At 43.8% G+C, this 15,991-nt stretch overlaps 2 protein-coding genes across 3 annotated transcripts; one reads left to right on the top strand and one right to left on the bottom strand.

Moving 5' to 3' along the window:
- Nucleotides 1-785: 785 nt before the first annotated feature.
- LOC112865692 (olfactory receptor 51I2) lies at nucleotides 786-10,383 on the bottom strand. 2 transcript variants are annotated; one of them, XM_086679423.1, is made up of 2 exons: nucleotides 9,471-10,383; nucleotides 786-811 (listed from the first exon to the last, which is right to left on the bottom strand). In XM_086679423.1, exons 1-2 carry the CDS (start codon nucleotides 10,381-10,383, stop codon nucleotides 786-788), a joined length of 939 nt encoding a protein of 312 aa, XP_086535549.1. The 2 variants fall into 2 exon arrangements, with proteins under 2 accessions (XP_086535549.1, XP_086535548.1); XM_086679422.1 differs by lacking the exon at nucleotides 786-811 and having other exon boundaries at nucleotides 9,445-10,383.
- LOC112865062 (olfactory receptor 51I2-like) lies at nucleotides 972-1,916 on the top strand. Its single transcript, XM_025928098.1, has one exon. It carries the CDS (start codon nucleotides 972-974, stop codon nucleotides 1,914-1,916), a length of 945 nt encoding a protein of 314 aa, XP_025783883.1.
- Nucleotides 10,384-15,991: the final 5,608 nt, after the last annotated feature.

Genomic DNA, 15,991 nt, shown 5'->3' on the forward strand with positions numbered 1-15,991 from the left:
ATTATGAATGAGAAAAAAGAAGTGAATGGTTATAGAAGATTATTGTTTGTTTATTTCTCATGACAGTAGATCATGAAATTGTTCCTCAACAAAGAAGTTGGTGTAAGGTAGGACATAGCTGAAGCTTATGGGAGTGATCTAAGCCCCTGATTTTCACACTTGGCTGCCTATCACATTTACCTGGGAAATAAAAAAAAGTATTTTTGAGACCCACTGACAGAGATTCTGATTTAATTGATAAGAGTGTGACCCAGACAAAGGAGCTTTTTAAACCTCCTCACATGAATCTAACATGCAGTACAGTTTGAGAATTCTTCATCTAAACAGAGAAGAAAAAATGTGAACATGCAGGAGAGGGCAATCTAAAGCAGGCAGCTGTGGAGGAATCAGAGATTCTGGACCCTTGACAAATAAGTGAGGGGCTCAAGCAACAAAGAGAGGGTGAGAAAGGAGCTGGAGTGATGGCTGAGTGCAGGTAAGAGAGGAGAAACGGTGCAGAGCATAGATGGAGATGTCATCCCGTTCACAAGAATGAATGAATCAGTAAACCAGGAGGGTTAAGGAAGACATCCCGTACCTCACTTCTTGAAGAAGGTGGTAGCTAAGAACTGGTAGGAATAAAGGGTAAAATCACTTTCCACTAATGGAGAAAGATTTGATTCTTTCTGTAAAGAACACACAGAGACAACAAGAATAAGGGATAATATCTGACCCTCAAAAAAGAGTCAAAGGGTATCTGTGGAGACGGATTTGGAGCCCATGACCCATCTGTGGATATGGTAAGACTATAGAAGTTCCGAAATAAAACAGCCTCTTACCTGTTCCTTCCTGACCCTTTCATGATCTAACTGTCATGGACTCTAAGTATCATTGCCCCTTCCATCCTGAGGACAGTGACCACTCCTGATCTTCCACTTTCTGACCTCACTTTGCTCTGGTTCTCTTTCCCCAAAAGCCACTCAGGGATCCTCATGGGAAGTTTTGGGACTAATACCTCTAGCACCACCAGCTTCACACTAACAGGCTTCCCAGAGATGGAGGACCTACAGCACTGGTTAGCGGCCCTCCTCTTGCTGCTTTATGCTGTCTCCATCCTGGGTAACATCCTAATTCTCTTCATCATAAAGGAGGAGCAGAGCTTGCACCAGCCTATGTACTACTTCCTGTCTCTGTTGTCTGTCAATGACCTGGGCGTGTCCTTTTCTACATTGCCCACCGTACTGGCTGCCTTGTGCTTTCATGCCCCGGAGACTGCCTTCGATGCCTGCTTGACCCAGATGTTCTTCATCCACCTTTTCTCCTGGACAGAATCTGGGATCCTGCTGGCCATGAGTTTTGATCGCTATGTGGCCATCTGTAACCCCTTGCGTTATTCTTCAGTGCTCACTGATATCCGTGTGGCTCACATGGGCATATCCATCATCATCCGCAGCTTCTGCATGGTCTTTCCATTGCCATTCCTTCTGAAGAGGCTGCCTTTCTGTAAGGCCAATGTGTTAACCCATTCCTACTGTTTGCACCCAGACCTGATCCACCTGCCCTGTGGAGATACCACCATCAATAGCATGTATGGCTTGTTCATTGTTATCTCCGCCTTTGGTGTAGACTCAGTGCTCATCCTCCTCTCCTACGTGCTCATACTGCGCTCTGTACTGGCTATTGCCTCCCAGGAGGAGAGGCTTAAGACACTCAATACATGTGTGTCACACATCTGTGCTGTGCTCATCTTCTATGTACCCATGGTTAGTGTGTCCATGGTTCATCGATTTGGGAAGCATGCCCCTGAGTATGTGCACAAGTTAATGTCCCTGGTATATCTCTTTGTGCCTCCAATGCTCAACCCAATTATCTATTCCATTAAGACTAAAGAAATTCGTAAGAGGCTACACAAAATGTTTTTTAAGCCTAAGCTTTGATCAGGGAGAGATCTTCTGGGAACCTAAGTACCCTAGGAGTTTGTTGTTCTTGCTGATTTTGGCCCTGGAGCGTTTCAATCTCCTCCTGTAAATGTACCTCTGCTCGGTATCTGCTATTAGTTGTATGGGATATCCTGGGTATAACCCATTAACTCAATACATCGGACTGCCTTACGCTGTAATTAACTATGTCACAAGTTGCCACAGATGACTTCTCTCAGATCTAACAAGGAAGAGGGTCTTCAATTAGGCTCTTTTATTTGTCCCAATGAACTAGTTACATCTATGCTTTCAAGTAAATCTCAAAACAGACAAACACCTATGTAAACCATGCTATAACTGAAGATTGTTACTTGAGATCAAAGGTATCACCTAATACATTTTAAAGGAATAATACTTTGAGTATCTTTAAACTTTAAAAATTAAAGACACACAATAGCTGTGACCAACTTTTGACTTTTGAAATAAATAAGACTATTTATGAGTCTTATAAAATGGAACCTATATGCTTGACATTCTGACTATGCAATACAAATGTTTACACCTGAACTTTACAAGTTAAAACAAGGAGAAAAAATTTGTGGAAAAAATCATATATTTCTATTCCTTGGACTTGACTTGGGGGATGACTAACTTTCTTCTAGAGAGCTAGTTAGCACTCTAAATGGAAGGTTAACAGATACCAGTGATTGATGGTGGGGCGAGTCTGCTTCAGAGGCAATGGCAGTTGGGCCCACAATTTGCTGGAATATGGACTTTCATGGCTTTAGTGAGCACCCAAGCCCAGAGACTTCAGCACATGCTACAGCAGAGCTGTAGAGTAAAGTAGAGAAGCTGAAGAATATCAGGACATTCAGAGAGCATAATCCCTGTAGAGTAACAGCCAGGAGGAGAGAGTAATCATCTGAAAATTCATGCAAAACACATAGAGCACAACCCACATAGGGCACGTCAACACTTGACAGAAGTAAACACAAGCATGGCAGCTTTCACTGGACAGAGGGCAGGCTATGGCATATGTCAGCTCTATTGGATGACTGGAGGAGGCAGACACTGAGGCAGAAACTTAACACTTTTTAAAGAAACATCCTTTTCCATATTTGGTTTCTCAAATCATCATCAAATAACTTTTAAAAAATAAAGCCATAAGGACTGAGTGACATGATATTGCCCTAAACATAGCAACAATATATATCTGAATCTTCTCTGAACACCACCTGAATGCAAAATTCACCATCCATTACAAAAAATGAAACAGAATAAAAATATAGAGATAACATCTTCGACAGTATTAGATGACAGAGAAATGACAAGTACCCTCGAACAAGATAGTTATAGCCAAAGCACAAAGTTAGAAAGTATTTGGTAGGGAGCAGTGGAGTGAAGGGTAATAACCAAACTTATTTCAACAAGAAATGCCCCCCCCCATCACAAACATTCACCCCCAACAGGAGAGGATGGTAACCTAAACAGAAATCTGGGCAGGTGACCTTGAGATTGACTGGTGAAACTGGGAACAAGCCTTACAAGGTCCAAGTCCTCATGCACCTGAGAGGATCAAGCAATGCTGTGGTGCTCCTAAGCATTTGAGAATCTCAGAAGTGTTCAACAAATAAGCTTTTCCAGGAGGTTTTAACCTCAGCCTGAAGGGAACCAGAGATAAACAGATAAAGATCACTGAGTAAGGAAGACTGTACTGATGACAGGTGCAGGCTATAGAGGAAGCAGGTGCAAGATAGCGCCACAGTACAGAATAAAATTCTGAACTGCGTGTACCCCTTGGAAGGAAGGTTTGGAGAGCTCTAGGGTTGGAACAGAGGGAGGGAGCTAGACATCTTCTGGAAACAGTCTTAGCTCTGAGACACACAAGTGGCCTCAAAAATCGGTGTTCCTTTGCGCTGTTTGCACAATAGACGGCGCCCGAGAGCCACAAAGCTGGAAAAGCTACTGGCCATCCCCTCCCAGTCCAGAGAATCCCTCTCTCAGTCACCTGGAAAACCATCCTTCTCTATGTATGGGTCCAAAAATCGGATATAAACTAACTCTCCACACAGATATGAGCGAAAAAGAAAGGAACGAGAAAGATTAACCCACGGCCCTTAAAGTCATGCTTACAATTACAATGGGAATCTTTCCTCTTCTTTTAAAACTATTTTTATATCCTAATGCTTTGGTATCTATAACTGAATATCAGAAACCATATGGCTGACTTCAGTATTTCATAGGTTCTCCAACCACAGAATTGAAAAGTCACAGAATAAGGGGCAGAGTGAGTGCTAGGTGTAACACAAAGTATTTCTGTCATCATTTTGTTCAGTGATGCCTTATTTATTCCTTTAGCAAACATGCATGGAATGACTAACCTGTGCTGAGCACTGGGGAGGGGGCAGTGATAAGCACTGCTTCCTGATAACAAAGAGCATGTGACACTGGGAATGTTTTCTTGTGTGTGTCTCACCAGTTGAATATAAATGTGCTGGGCTAAGCTCTGAATAAGTAAGGGATCACTGCACAAAAAAAGTGAGAAATCCCTTTCATTGTTCTAGAACTGTTCACCTGCCAATCCATAGTTGGACAAGGACCACTGGGGTGTACACACACACACACACACACACGCACACACATGCACACACACGCACACACACACAGTAAATATGACCTATGCATACTGACTGTGAATTAAAGAAAAATATACTGAGGAGGCAGAAAATTAAAAGTTCTTAATTCATTAATATAGAAAAAATCCTTTACATTTATTCATGTATATATGTATATGTTTTACTGCTGCCTAAAAAATATTGATCAAGTTACTAATTAACAGTATGTTAAAAGAAAACTTTTCTTTTGGACATAAATTGCATGTGTTCAAACTGGTAAGGTTAGTATTTAATCTGATATCTAAATAAATGATACATTTATAAACCTGTTTATAATATTTCGTGTGGTTTGAAGGCTAACACAGTTAAGAAAGTGTATTGAAAATAAACCAGGAAAGGGGCGCCTGGGTGGCGCAGTCGGTTAAGCGCCCGACTTCAGCCAGGTCACGATCTCGCAGTCCGTGAGTTCGAGCCCCGCATCGGGCTCTGGGCTGATGGCTCAGAGCCTGGAGCCTGTTTCCGATTCTGTGTCTCCCTCTCTCTCTGCCCCTCCCCCGTTCATGCTCTGTCTCTCTCTGTCCCAAAAATAAATAAAAAATGTTGAAAAAAAAAACAGATAAAGTATCTCCTCTATTTATTTTCTTACATATATTTGATAAAGAAGTTTTCCACAGGTAATAGCAGAAAAGAAAAAAGAATAAAAACACTTCATATGAGAAATATGAATACAAACCACATACACCTACACCTAATCTGACAAATCCATTGAACAAGCTGTTGGCCTCTGACTTTGGCTTGAAAGATCCTCTAGAGGTTCCCAAGTATTATTTGAAACTGACCCCCGTATTCTGAGGACAGGAAGAACCCGGAGAAAGATGCAGGCTGCCCCAGATCTGTAGGTGGCAGATTTAACAAGGAAACTTACATACTAGGTTTGTCCTGGATGACCCAAGGCCAGTACATCTTCACACCTGCTGCCAGAATCTTAAAAGTTTGTATACAGGGGGTCGCCTGGGTGGCTCAGTCAGTTAAGCATCTGACTTCAGCTCAGGTCATGATTTCGCAGTTCGTGGGTTCAAACCCTGTGTTGGGCTCTCTGCTGACAGCTCAGAGCCTGGAACCTGCTTTGGATTTTGTGGATTCTGTGTCTCCCTCTCTCTCTGCCCCTCCTCCACTTGTGCTCTCTCTGTGTCTGTCTCTCTTTCTCTCAAAACTAAATAAACATTAAGAAAAAAAAATTTAAGTTTCTATGGAGGTTTTACCTGGGCTCAATCATGTATATTTTATAGAAGGTTTCAGCAAGACATGACTATCTCAAGGCCATTTCCTTGGGGCTGCGTTAGGGAGAGGGAAGACAAACTCTATGCACATTCCAAGGACAGCATCAGGGGTGAGAAGCCCCCACTGCTGGGGTCCAGCTCTTGGGTCAACCAGCAGCCACGACTTCTCCATGACCTTCCCAACAGACATTCGTGTTCAGGTGCTGCTTGATAAGAGGTCCTCCTCTTCCCCTGCATGGGGTAATTGCTCAGCAGGGACCCAATTACTTGTTTGAAGTTGGGAAGATAGTAATTCACAAAGTGACTGCTGACTTCAGGAGTTGTTCTTTGTTTCTATGAAACTTTAGCCCTCTTCAGGGCACACACCCCACTGAGCTGTCTGGAGGGCATTCCTGTGCTCAGTGCACAGCCACCAACACGTGGATCCCCTCTTTCCTGAACATGAAACAGAGTGGTGCAGGGTCCTGAGTCCACCCTGCATCAGCATGGTGGGAAAATACGTGCAGCTGACCAAAGAGGGTCGGATATTCTCCTGACGAGGCAATGCCCTTGCTGGGGAGAACTGTAACCCAGAAGAAAGATCGTCTGTACCCCTGATTCTGGGGAAGAGCGCTTCTCATCCTGCTGAATTACAACAGCAGCAGCAAAGCTGTCCCATCCTAGCAGAACTGATCAAGTGTGGAGATGGCTTCCTGGAGGTGGGGTGAACCTCAGTGGGACTGAGAAAGTGGGGCTGATGATCAGCCATGCTCAGGGGCCTGGTCATAGCCCTCTGTTACCCTGCTCTCATTTCTGAAGGTTCTCCCACTTCCTGGGCTCACACAGAAATTAGTTGCATGGAAGGCCACACAACGTGGAGGTGTGTTTTCTCAATTCTGCATCACATTCTAGTTGTATTGATTTTACTGTGAGTCTTACTATGAGGCACGGGGGTCAGGAATCCTACCCTACTGTAAGTCTTGTTCTAGTTCCATCTCTTTATTGACCCGCCCAATGCAGGCCCTGGAGGATGAACTATGCACCCCTGACAGGCAATGCAAAAGCATGACCTTTATTACTCAGACATTTTCCCCTACAAACCTCAGTATTGTTCCCCTGCAAACTTAGCTGAGCCAAGTTCAGTATGTAGTTTTCTTAGGTAACCTAATTTTCTTTTTTCTTTTTCTTTTTTTTTAACTCACATTTGTTTTCTTTTTTCATGTTTATTCATTTTTGAGAAAGATAGAGACAGAGTGTGAATGGGGGAGGAGCAGAAAGAGAGGGAGACACAGAATCGAAGCAGGCTCCAGGCTTCAAGCTGCCAGCACAGAGCCCGAGGTGAGGCTCGAATCCATGGACTGCGAGGTCACGACACCTGAGCCGAAGTCAGACGCTTAACCTACTGAGCCATCCAGGCGCCCTGTGACCTAATTTTCTAAGGCAGAACTAAGGGGCATATAATAAAAGAAGTGTAAAATATTCTTTTCTCTTTTTAGTTGGCCAAATCCAGGTATTTTCCCATGTCAATAGGGAAAAAGGTTAAGTTTAAAGAAAAGCTTGTTAAATAAAGACAGACAAGAGAGAGTTTCCATTTTAGCAAAAAGCAGGGCTTAATCTCCACCGTCTGGGGACGGAAGACACAGTAGTGGCCCTAAGTTCTTCCGAAGTACTTCATAAGAGGAGGAGAAACATAGGAATGTTTCTTCTTATACCCGGTAAACAAGCCACATTGGTAACTGAAAATGAAGAAAGAAGGGAGGAAATAAAGTGGAGAGGAGCCAGCGGCACGTATAGGAGGCTCCTATTCCAGTGCTCCTTGTCGTTTCTTCTTTCTACCCTTGGCTGTCAATGTTAGGCCTGTAGTGAAAAGGTCATCTTCTTCTTCTCCCTGGGGTTGGAATCAGAGAACGTTTTCCTCATTTTCATATATAGAAGGGTCCCCAACCCTTGCCTTTGCACCTATATAATAACTTAATCTGACTCTCAAGGCATAATAAATTACTACTCTTATTATTAACTGATGCAATGCTTCTTGTATGAATCAAAAAGGTCATTATTGGGGTGCCTGGGTGGCTCAGCTAAGCATCTGACTTTTGTTCTCAGCTCAGGTCTTGATCTCAGCATCGTGAGTTAAAGCCCTCCATGGGGTGTGGAGCCTACTTAAGAAAAAATGTACATATATATTACTTAAACTGACTGAAGACCATAGTCTGACTCATTATTTCCCATTTGAACTCATGCTGAGTTATGTTACAAGGGCACTGACATTATGATTCTCTTATTTCACTTATGGGCATATATGGAACCCGGAATCCCAAATGCTTATATTGTTTCCATTCAGAAATAGTTCCCTCCCTTTGGCACTTGATACTTCACTTTCATATTCCCTTGGGGGGGGGTGGGTGATGGGTATTGAGAAGGGCACCTGTTGGGATGAGCACTGGGTGTTGTATGGAAACCAATTTGACAATAAATTTCATATTAAAAAAAAAGAAAACTCTAGATAACTTTATGCTCAGCTGTGCTGGGGTATCTGGCCCAGTTTCCCTTGTGTGTACGTCAATCTCAATAGGGCATCTCCTTTAATTAGTCTAGATGTAAGCCCAAACCTCATCTGAGAGTACTCTAATTCTGCCAAGGAATTTCTTATTGTATCCTACCTCCCTGGTTTCAAGGAAAGAGAATGCAGGAAAGCCGATCTAATAGAAGGTGCAAAATAATTATTTTCTAGTGTCTAAGTCATAAATTCTCTATTGCCTCTCCCAGGGCTTTTTAGCTAGAAATTCTAGAAAGACATGATTTTTGACATCTGTTACCACATCATTATGTAGAAGAAAATTAAAATCCCAAGAAAGGAAGACAAAGAAAAATCATTTTATTAGTACAATGTCGAAAAGAAAAAAGGTCTATGGTTCAGATATTGAACCTCCCTGTGAGAGGATGGTTTAGTGAGAAGATGAAGGAAGCAGAGAAGAATCTGGAGTTTCTTCTAGATGTCAGCTTCTTTCAGCTTTCTGGGGTCATACATCGTATAGCAAGTTCTGACAATACATCAAATTTCACTTTGTGCTTTGAGTGTTTTGAAGCACTCATGAATGTTCAAGGTGACAGTGATGATGAAGGGAAGGATAACTGTGGTAATGTTAATAGTGAGGCCAACTCGACAGAGGGTGGTCCTTGTTGGGGTTAGACACACAGAGTGGAGATAGACAAGAACTGAGTCTCATCTGAATCACCTATCATCTATGTTATTCTGAAAAACTGACTTAATTCTCTACACCTCATGAGATTGTGAGGAAGGTTAAATGCATTAAATCACATCAATTTCTTATAGAACCAGACACTTTTAGTGATGACACTCAATTTATTAGTTATTATAATATTGGTAATAGCTCTGTTATAAAAAATGATTCCTAGCTTACATCAATCTTCCTCAGGAAAATGTTATCTAATCACCAACATTCACCTCTCTATGAATGCCACTGAGGTTTGCTGATTGTACTACCATTTCTTTTGTGTTATCTCCACTTTCTGACCTTTTACTTTTCCCACGCCACACACATCTATTTTATTATTTGTGATTGAAGATGATGACGGTGATGATGACAATAACACCACGGATAAAGACTTATGGCTACAGTCAACATCAGATATTAAAGGCAAGCGTGAAAGTCATGTTTTCATGCGCGGAAACATACGGACAATGGCTCGGCGGATCTCCTTTGTCTTGGCGCTGTAAATGAGAGGGTTGAGCACAGGAGGTACAAAGAGGTAAACATTGGACATGAGGACGTGTACATAGCGTGGGGCATGCTTCCCAAAGCGGTGCACTGTGGAGACCCCAATCATCGGTACGTAAAACACAAGTACAGCCAAGATATGTGACACGCATGTGTTGAGAACTTTCAGGCGTTCCTCTCGGGAAGCGATGGCCATGACCGAGTGCAGAATGAGCACATAGGAGAGGAAGATAAGAAACACGTCCATGCCAAAGGTGGATACAAGAACAAAGAGTCCATAGATGCTGTTGATAGTGATATCAGCACAGGCCAGCTTCATCATGTCTGGGTGAAGGCAGTAGGAGTGGGAAAGAACATTGGATCTGCAGATAGGCAGCCTCTTGAAGAGGAAGAGAAGGGGAAAGAGGGTGATGAAGCTCCGAGCAGCCACAGCTATGCCTATTCCGGCAATGACTTCATTGGTGAGCACGGTGGCATAGCGCAAGGGATCACAAATGGCCACATAGCGGTCAAAGCTCATGGCCAGCAGAATGCCCGACTCCATCATGGAGAAGGAATGAATGAGAAACATCTGAATCAGGCAGGCATCGAAGGCAATGTTGTGGGCATTGAGGCAGAAGGTTCTGAGCACGGTGGGCAGTGTGGCCATGGACATGGCCACGTCACTGAAGGACAGCATGGACAGGAAGTAGTACATGGGCTCATGGAGGCTGGGCTCCACTCGCACGGCCTGCAGGATCACAGTGTTGCCTCCGAGGGCCACAGCATACATGACACAGAGTGGCCCTGCTAGCCAGGCGTGAGAGCTCTCCAGACCAGGGATGCCGGTCAGGAGGAAGGAAGCAGGATGAGTGACATTGAACAGTCCCATGGTGGGCGGGGAGGCCAGGGCACTCTTCAGGATTGGAACTTGGGGACTTGTGAGAGTTGCCCCTACTAGAGGGCAAGAAGCCAGGGAGTAAGACACACAGGGGGTGAAGTCTACACAGTTGGAAACTGATGCCTTCCTGAAATCACTGGTTAGAGGTAAATGTAGGCAAACTTTCTTTCTTCATTTTATGGTCAGCAGGCCCCAGGAAGGGCTAATTTTCCTCTATTTTATGAAGAAAATTAAGACATTGAGAATGCTTCAAAAATATTACTTAGGTACAAAGAAAATTTTCTATATTTCAATTAGTTTTAAGAGCATCATTGAATGCAAATATGTGAAGTATAATCCATAGGTTGTCATTGTAAAGACAACCAGGAATTAGAGTTACAATAACTCTTGGAAGTATTAAACATTTCCCTGAAAACGGTTAACCAGAGGTGTCTTCGACTAATCACAGCATTTCTGAGAGCTAGTTTGAATGATGATGTGCTATGTGAGAGAGGGGAAGGGTCCATGGGCTATGGAGAAAATTGACCACCTCTGGACACCAGGCTTTTATTGGCAGAAGTGCTCCAAAAGAACAAAACAAAAAGAACAAGCAAACGTTGTGGAAATGCACAAAGGTGTTCCTCGTTTTGGAAACATTATTACTTCTCTCTTAAATATTCTATGGTTATGCTACCATTCAGCTTGTGGAAGGGCATTGCACCAAACACCAGGTTTTCACCCCCTTACATGGTCATATATACTTTCAAAATATCCTTTATCTCAGAGACACATTCATGTACCTTCACAACAGCCTCACCAGGATCCCATTCCTGCTCTTAGAAAGAGCACCTTGCACTTGCACTGCTGTCTCTCACACACTTTCTTTTTTAATTTTTTAAATGATTACTTATTTTTGAGAGAGAGAGAGAGAGAGAGAGAGAGAGAGAGAGAGAGAGAGCACGATCTGGGGATGGGAGACACAGAATCTGAAGGAGTCAGCACAGAGGCCAACGCGGGACTTGAACTCATGAACCAGGAGATCATGACCTGAGCCACAGTCAGACACTTAACTGACTGAACCACCCAGGAGCCCCGCACACACTCACTTTTATTACACAGATATACTCTACTCTTATTCTTGACATTCACAGTCTTGAACATGCGCCCTGTGGTGCTCATACACTCAGTCCACACTGACATATATGCAGATTTTGTATGCACACAACACACAATGTACATGCAGAGTTCGACCATCAACAGCATGTCACTTACATGTGTGTAGACTCCTGTGCCCACATTATTAACCCCTCACAACATAGACGCACCCTCATGTACTCTATTACTCAGCTATTCTACCATGACTTGTGTTCCTGACTCCAATCCCAGAGGCTAACCCACCGCCATTTCTCTGTGAGAGTGATTACATTTTGTAACCTCCAGCATTCTGATGTTCTGGGAATTCTTTCACCTCCAGCCCCTCATGATGGATGAAGACAGAGAGGGCTGGAAGACTTTTCATCTGGCAAAACAGTATCAGGCTAAGGCACCCTCCTATAGGAGAAAACTCCGTAAATATTTGTTTCCCCTTCCTCTCTCAAACCTAACAAAGCATGGTCACAGCACAATCTCAGAATACTTGTTGATCAGGATGGAAGAAAAAGGACCTGAGAGCCCCAGGTATACAAAGGCCATAGAAATTCTTGGATGACCCTTAAATCAGCATTATTACAAGGGGAACATTACAGAGTTTATGGGAAAATTTATAATTTGGATCGTCTTATGGTTCCCAGGAAGTATGCGGCCATTCTCTGTGTTACTGATTACATCCCTTCTGGTGCTAGAATCAGTCTGTGCACACCTGCCTCTCTCCAGACATGTGATGCTTGGGATCCAGGACTGAACAACCCCATTCATCTCTATTTTCCCCCACCTGACTGCAATTATCATTCTTCATAAAAAACTCATGGAAGGAAAAAAAAAAACCAGAAGAGAAGTGAGCAAAGGTGAAAGGAACAGAAAGAGAAGGGAGAAGAAAAAGAAGAACACAAGCTTCAGTGAGCAGGATTCTGTGCAGGACAGGGCGAAAGCCATCGTGCATGTAGGGATCTGAGTTGTAGCATTTGTGGGAAAAAGGCTGCTGGACACTCCAGGAGCACATCCTTTATCATTCCCAGTAGTGGCTCACCTTGTGGGGGGGGGGGGTCTGGGTGCATGTGAAGAAAAGAAATCAGTGAGAGAAAACCAATCCTTGCTGAGCACATTACGTGCCAGATACCCTGCCAGGAACTTATATCTATGTCACCAGTGCATCCATGACAGAGGTGGAGGCTCCCCCAAGTGAGCCTGCCTCTTAGAGCATGGAAGCAGGTGATAACGCCTCATCTGAGTAAAGATCTGTAAGACTCTCTAATGTCTAGTTCAGTCTTTGAGACCCATTGAGGTGTTGGAGAAGATGCTGAGAAGGAAAACAGAGCTTACATTTCTGCATGGAGATTTCAAAGACACTATCGAACAAAGAGGAAGGCTAAAGGCAGATTCACGTGGCCAACAAGATGCAGAAGTTCTTGTCTCCAATGCGGGACTCCAGTTCCCTTGTCCTGGAACTCAGAACTTTCCTTTCTCTGAAGCCACAGAGGGGCCAGAGTGGTTTAGGGGAACAGGCCCTGGAGGGGGTGAGGAGCCCTGGCATTTCCCCTGGATGGGGCTTGTCCTTGCCATGTGGGCTTGGGAAGCTCAAGTTCTCTGTCTAGATCGAGTCTCCTCCCCTTTATCACTGTTTTCCCACATATTATCCTTTATGGCTCTGAAGTCCTTTTACTTTTTACTTTCTAGTCAAAGAGAGAATGCCTGTGAAGGTTTGCAACAGAGCTTCAAGAAGGCAAAGACAGGCTGAGAAGGAGTTGGGGGTGAACAGAGAGGCTCTGCTGATGACCAGCATTTGAAATCAAGGGCAGGAATAGAAAAAGATTAGACATGCTTGGCTATGCCAAACCGCTGTAAAATTTGGAACTAGCTGATTTGTCTACACTTTTAATCTCCCAGGTTACTTTTACAGACTTTGTCTCAGAATTCATATGACAAGTACAAACGTTGAACATCTGCACGCTCAGCAGTGGGTTTGATCCGTGTTGTAATTTGTGATCACCTTGCTTCCTGGATTTCTGAAATTTGCCTGTGCCCTGATCCTATTCTCCACCCTGAACTGCTATAATGTTAATGAATCATAGGAACATGGATCCCAAGTTCACTGAATCAGCAACGTGAGCTCTCTGGAGAAACAGTGCATGACCCAGGGTTAACAAGTTAGTGGCAAAGCCGGAATAGGAACCCCAGGTCCAGGGACTTTGCATCTGATCTGCTCATTCTAAGTTTTTTTTTTTTTTTTTTCAACGTTTTTTATTTATTTTTGGGACAGAGAGAGACAGAGCATGAACGGGGGAGGGGCAGAGAGACAGGGAGACAGAATCGGAAGCAGGCTCCAGGCTCTGAGCCATCAGCCCAGAGCCCGTCGCGGGGCTCGAACTCATGGACCGCGAGATCGTGACCTGGCTGAAGTCGGACGCTCAACCGACTGCGCCACCCAGGCGCCCCCCTAAGTTTTTTTTAATGTTTATTATTTATTACTGAGAGAGAGAGAGAGAGAGAGAGCGCTCAAGACAGGGCAGAGAGACAGGGAGACAGAATCCGAATGAGGCCCCAGGCTCTGAGCTGTCAGTGCAGAGCCCGATTTGGGGCTTGGACTCGCAAACTGTGAGATCCTGACTTGAGCTGAAGTCAGGCACTTAACTGACTGAGCTACCCAGGGACCCCTGCTCTGCTCACTCTAATAAAAAGCTCCCTTCTGGTAGCTTCCTGCACTCTATTCTTCTTTATCTCCCCACCCCTTACCCAGTTTCACCCTTTCTTAGAAGAAACCTCAGAAGAGTCAGCTAGCTACCCACTACTGGGTTGCAGAACTCACCAGAAGCCAAACAGAGGAACGTCACCAGGGGAACAACACACACACTCCTCTGTATCTGCTAGAGTGAATTCATGCCTGCTCTTTTTTATCTAATTCTAAGCCTCTGGAGAGAGCAAGTGAGGCTGGCTTTGTGTCTGAACATGCATCGGAAAGAATTTAGTCTCTGGAGAGCCTTAAAGACCAGTGAGAATAAAGCATGGGCTCCTGTATCTGAAAAAGAACTCAGCAATTATTCAGCCAGTCCAATAAGACACTGTCTGTGAAGGATGGGCAGGTGTGGTAGAGGGGAGTTCATTGTCTTCTAAGGGATCCCAGGATTTTGTAATGTTGACCAAGCCCAACAAATAATGTATGAGCAGAACATAACCAATTTTGCTTCTCAGACCCCTTTAGTTGCATTGAATCAGGCTAGTTCTTTCCTCCACTGTGCATGAAAACTGAGTTTCCTAAGATTTCTGGTCCCCTGCAGATGATAACACAGCCTCTGGTGAGCCCTGTGTGTATTGACAATGCCCAGGCTCACATAATAGTCGAACTTTCCAGGGTTCAGAGTCACCCCATTTCTCTTCTCCCATCCCTCACTCGCTAACCATGGATTTTGACTTGTTCTTCTGAAAGGAGAGAGAAGGGAAAGTGGATGGTTCATTATTCATGTGTGTTTCATTTAGCTGCTGTCATGTTTAGTAGGTGTGTGAAATGTTTAGACTTGACCCTTTCATTGTGTTTCATAGATTATCGTGGAACCTCTTTCCATAGTTTACTTCTTCTTCACTTGGTTTAAATTAGTGACTCTTTACTCTGTATGACTGCTTGTGTCTTCATCCAAATACTCATCACCCCTATAGAGCCCTATGCTCTGGTGGACTGGAGCTAAGGCAAAGCCCTGACAGCTGTCTCTAGCACACAGCTCATCCAGGAAATGGTCAACCTGCCCCTACTGCAACAAATAGTCTCCTCAGAACATCATTAGTCTGTCATGCAAACTCTAAGGATGTAAAAGAGTAGATGTAGGGGCATGAGTCAGGAACCAGTCGGCCATGTTTTTCTTTCTCCAACTTTTGGGGGAACATATGTCTCCTGAGTAGAATCCTTGAGGTATCTCTGTATGGACCCAAGTTCAAATGGGATGTACTTCCCTATCCCTTTTCCTTGGGTGTGGTGTGGGGCTGAAGACTCATTAATTTCCACCAGATCTCTTCAGCAGTCATTATTCAAATCCTCTAATTCACAACTGGTTTTTAGCACTTTAATTAGGGCAGGATTTTTCATCTCACCCATATTACCATCTTGAGCTGGATGACCATTTGTTTCAGTGTGATGTCCTCTGCATTGTGGCATATTTAGTGGCATCCCTGATCTTCACACAGCAGCTGCTTCACCCCTGAGGGTATGATACCTCACCGTGAGGTATGATGCCCCTGAGGGAATAAATTACTCCAGTGGAGAACCACTGAATTCTGAGAAGGAGTTTGAAATGTGGCTAACTGGTTCCCTGATAATTAATTCAAAATTTCCCCATGTGCTTTCATTTAGGATATAGAAACCACTGTGCTCATGTATTAGCCATTTTGAGATATGGAGAAATCATTTTAAATTTCTGTCCCATGTAAGTGTATAATCTCAAACTCCTGGCAGATTGGAGTTTCTTTCCTCAAAGGG

This window comes from Puma concolor, chromosome D1 (assembly GCF_028749965.1).
Source record: "Puma concolor isolate L17-30 chromosome D1, mPumCon1.1.hap2, whole genome shotgun sequence".
Classification (NCBI taxonomy): Eukaryota; Metazoa; Chordata; class Mammalia; order Carnivora; family Felidae; genus Puma; species Puma concolor.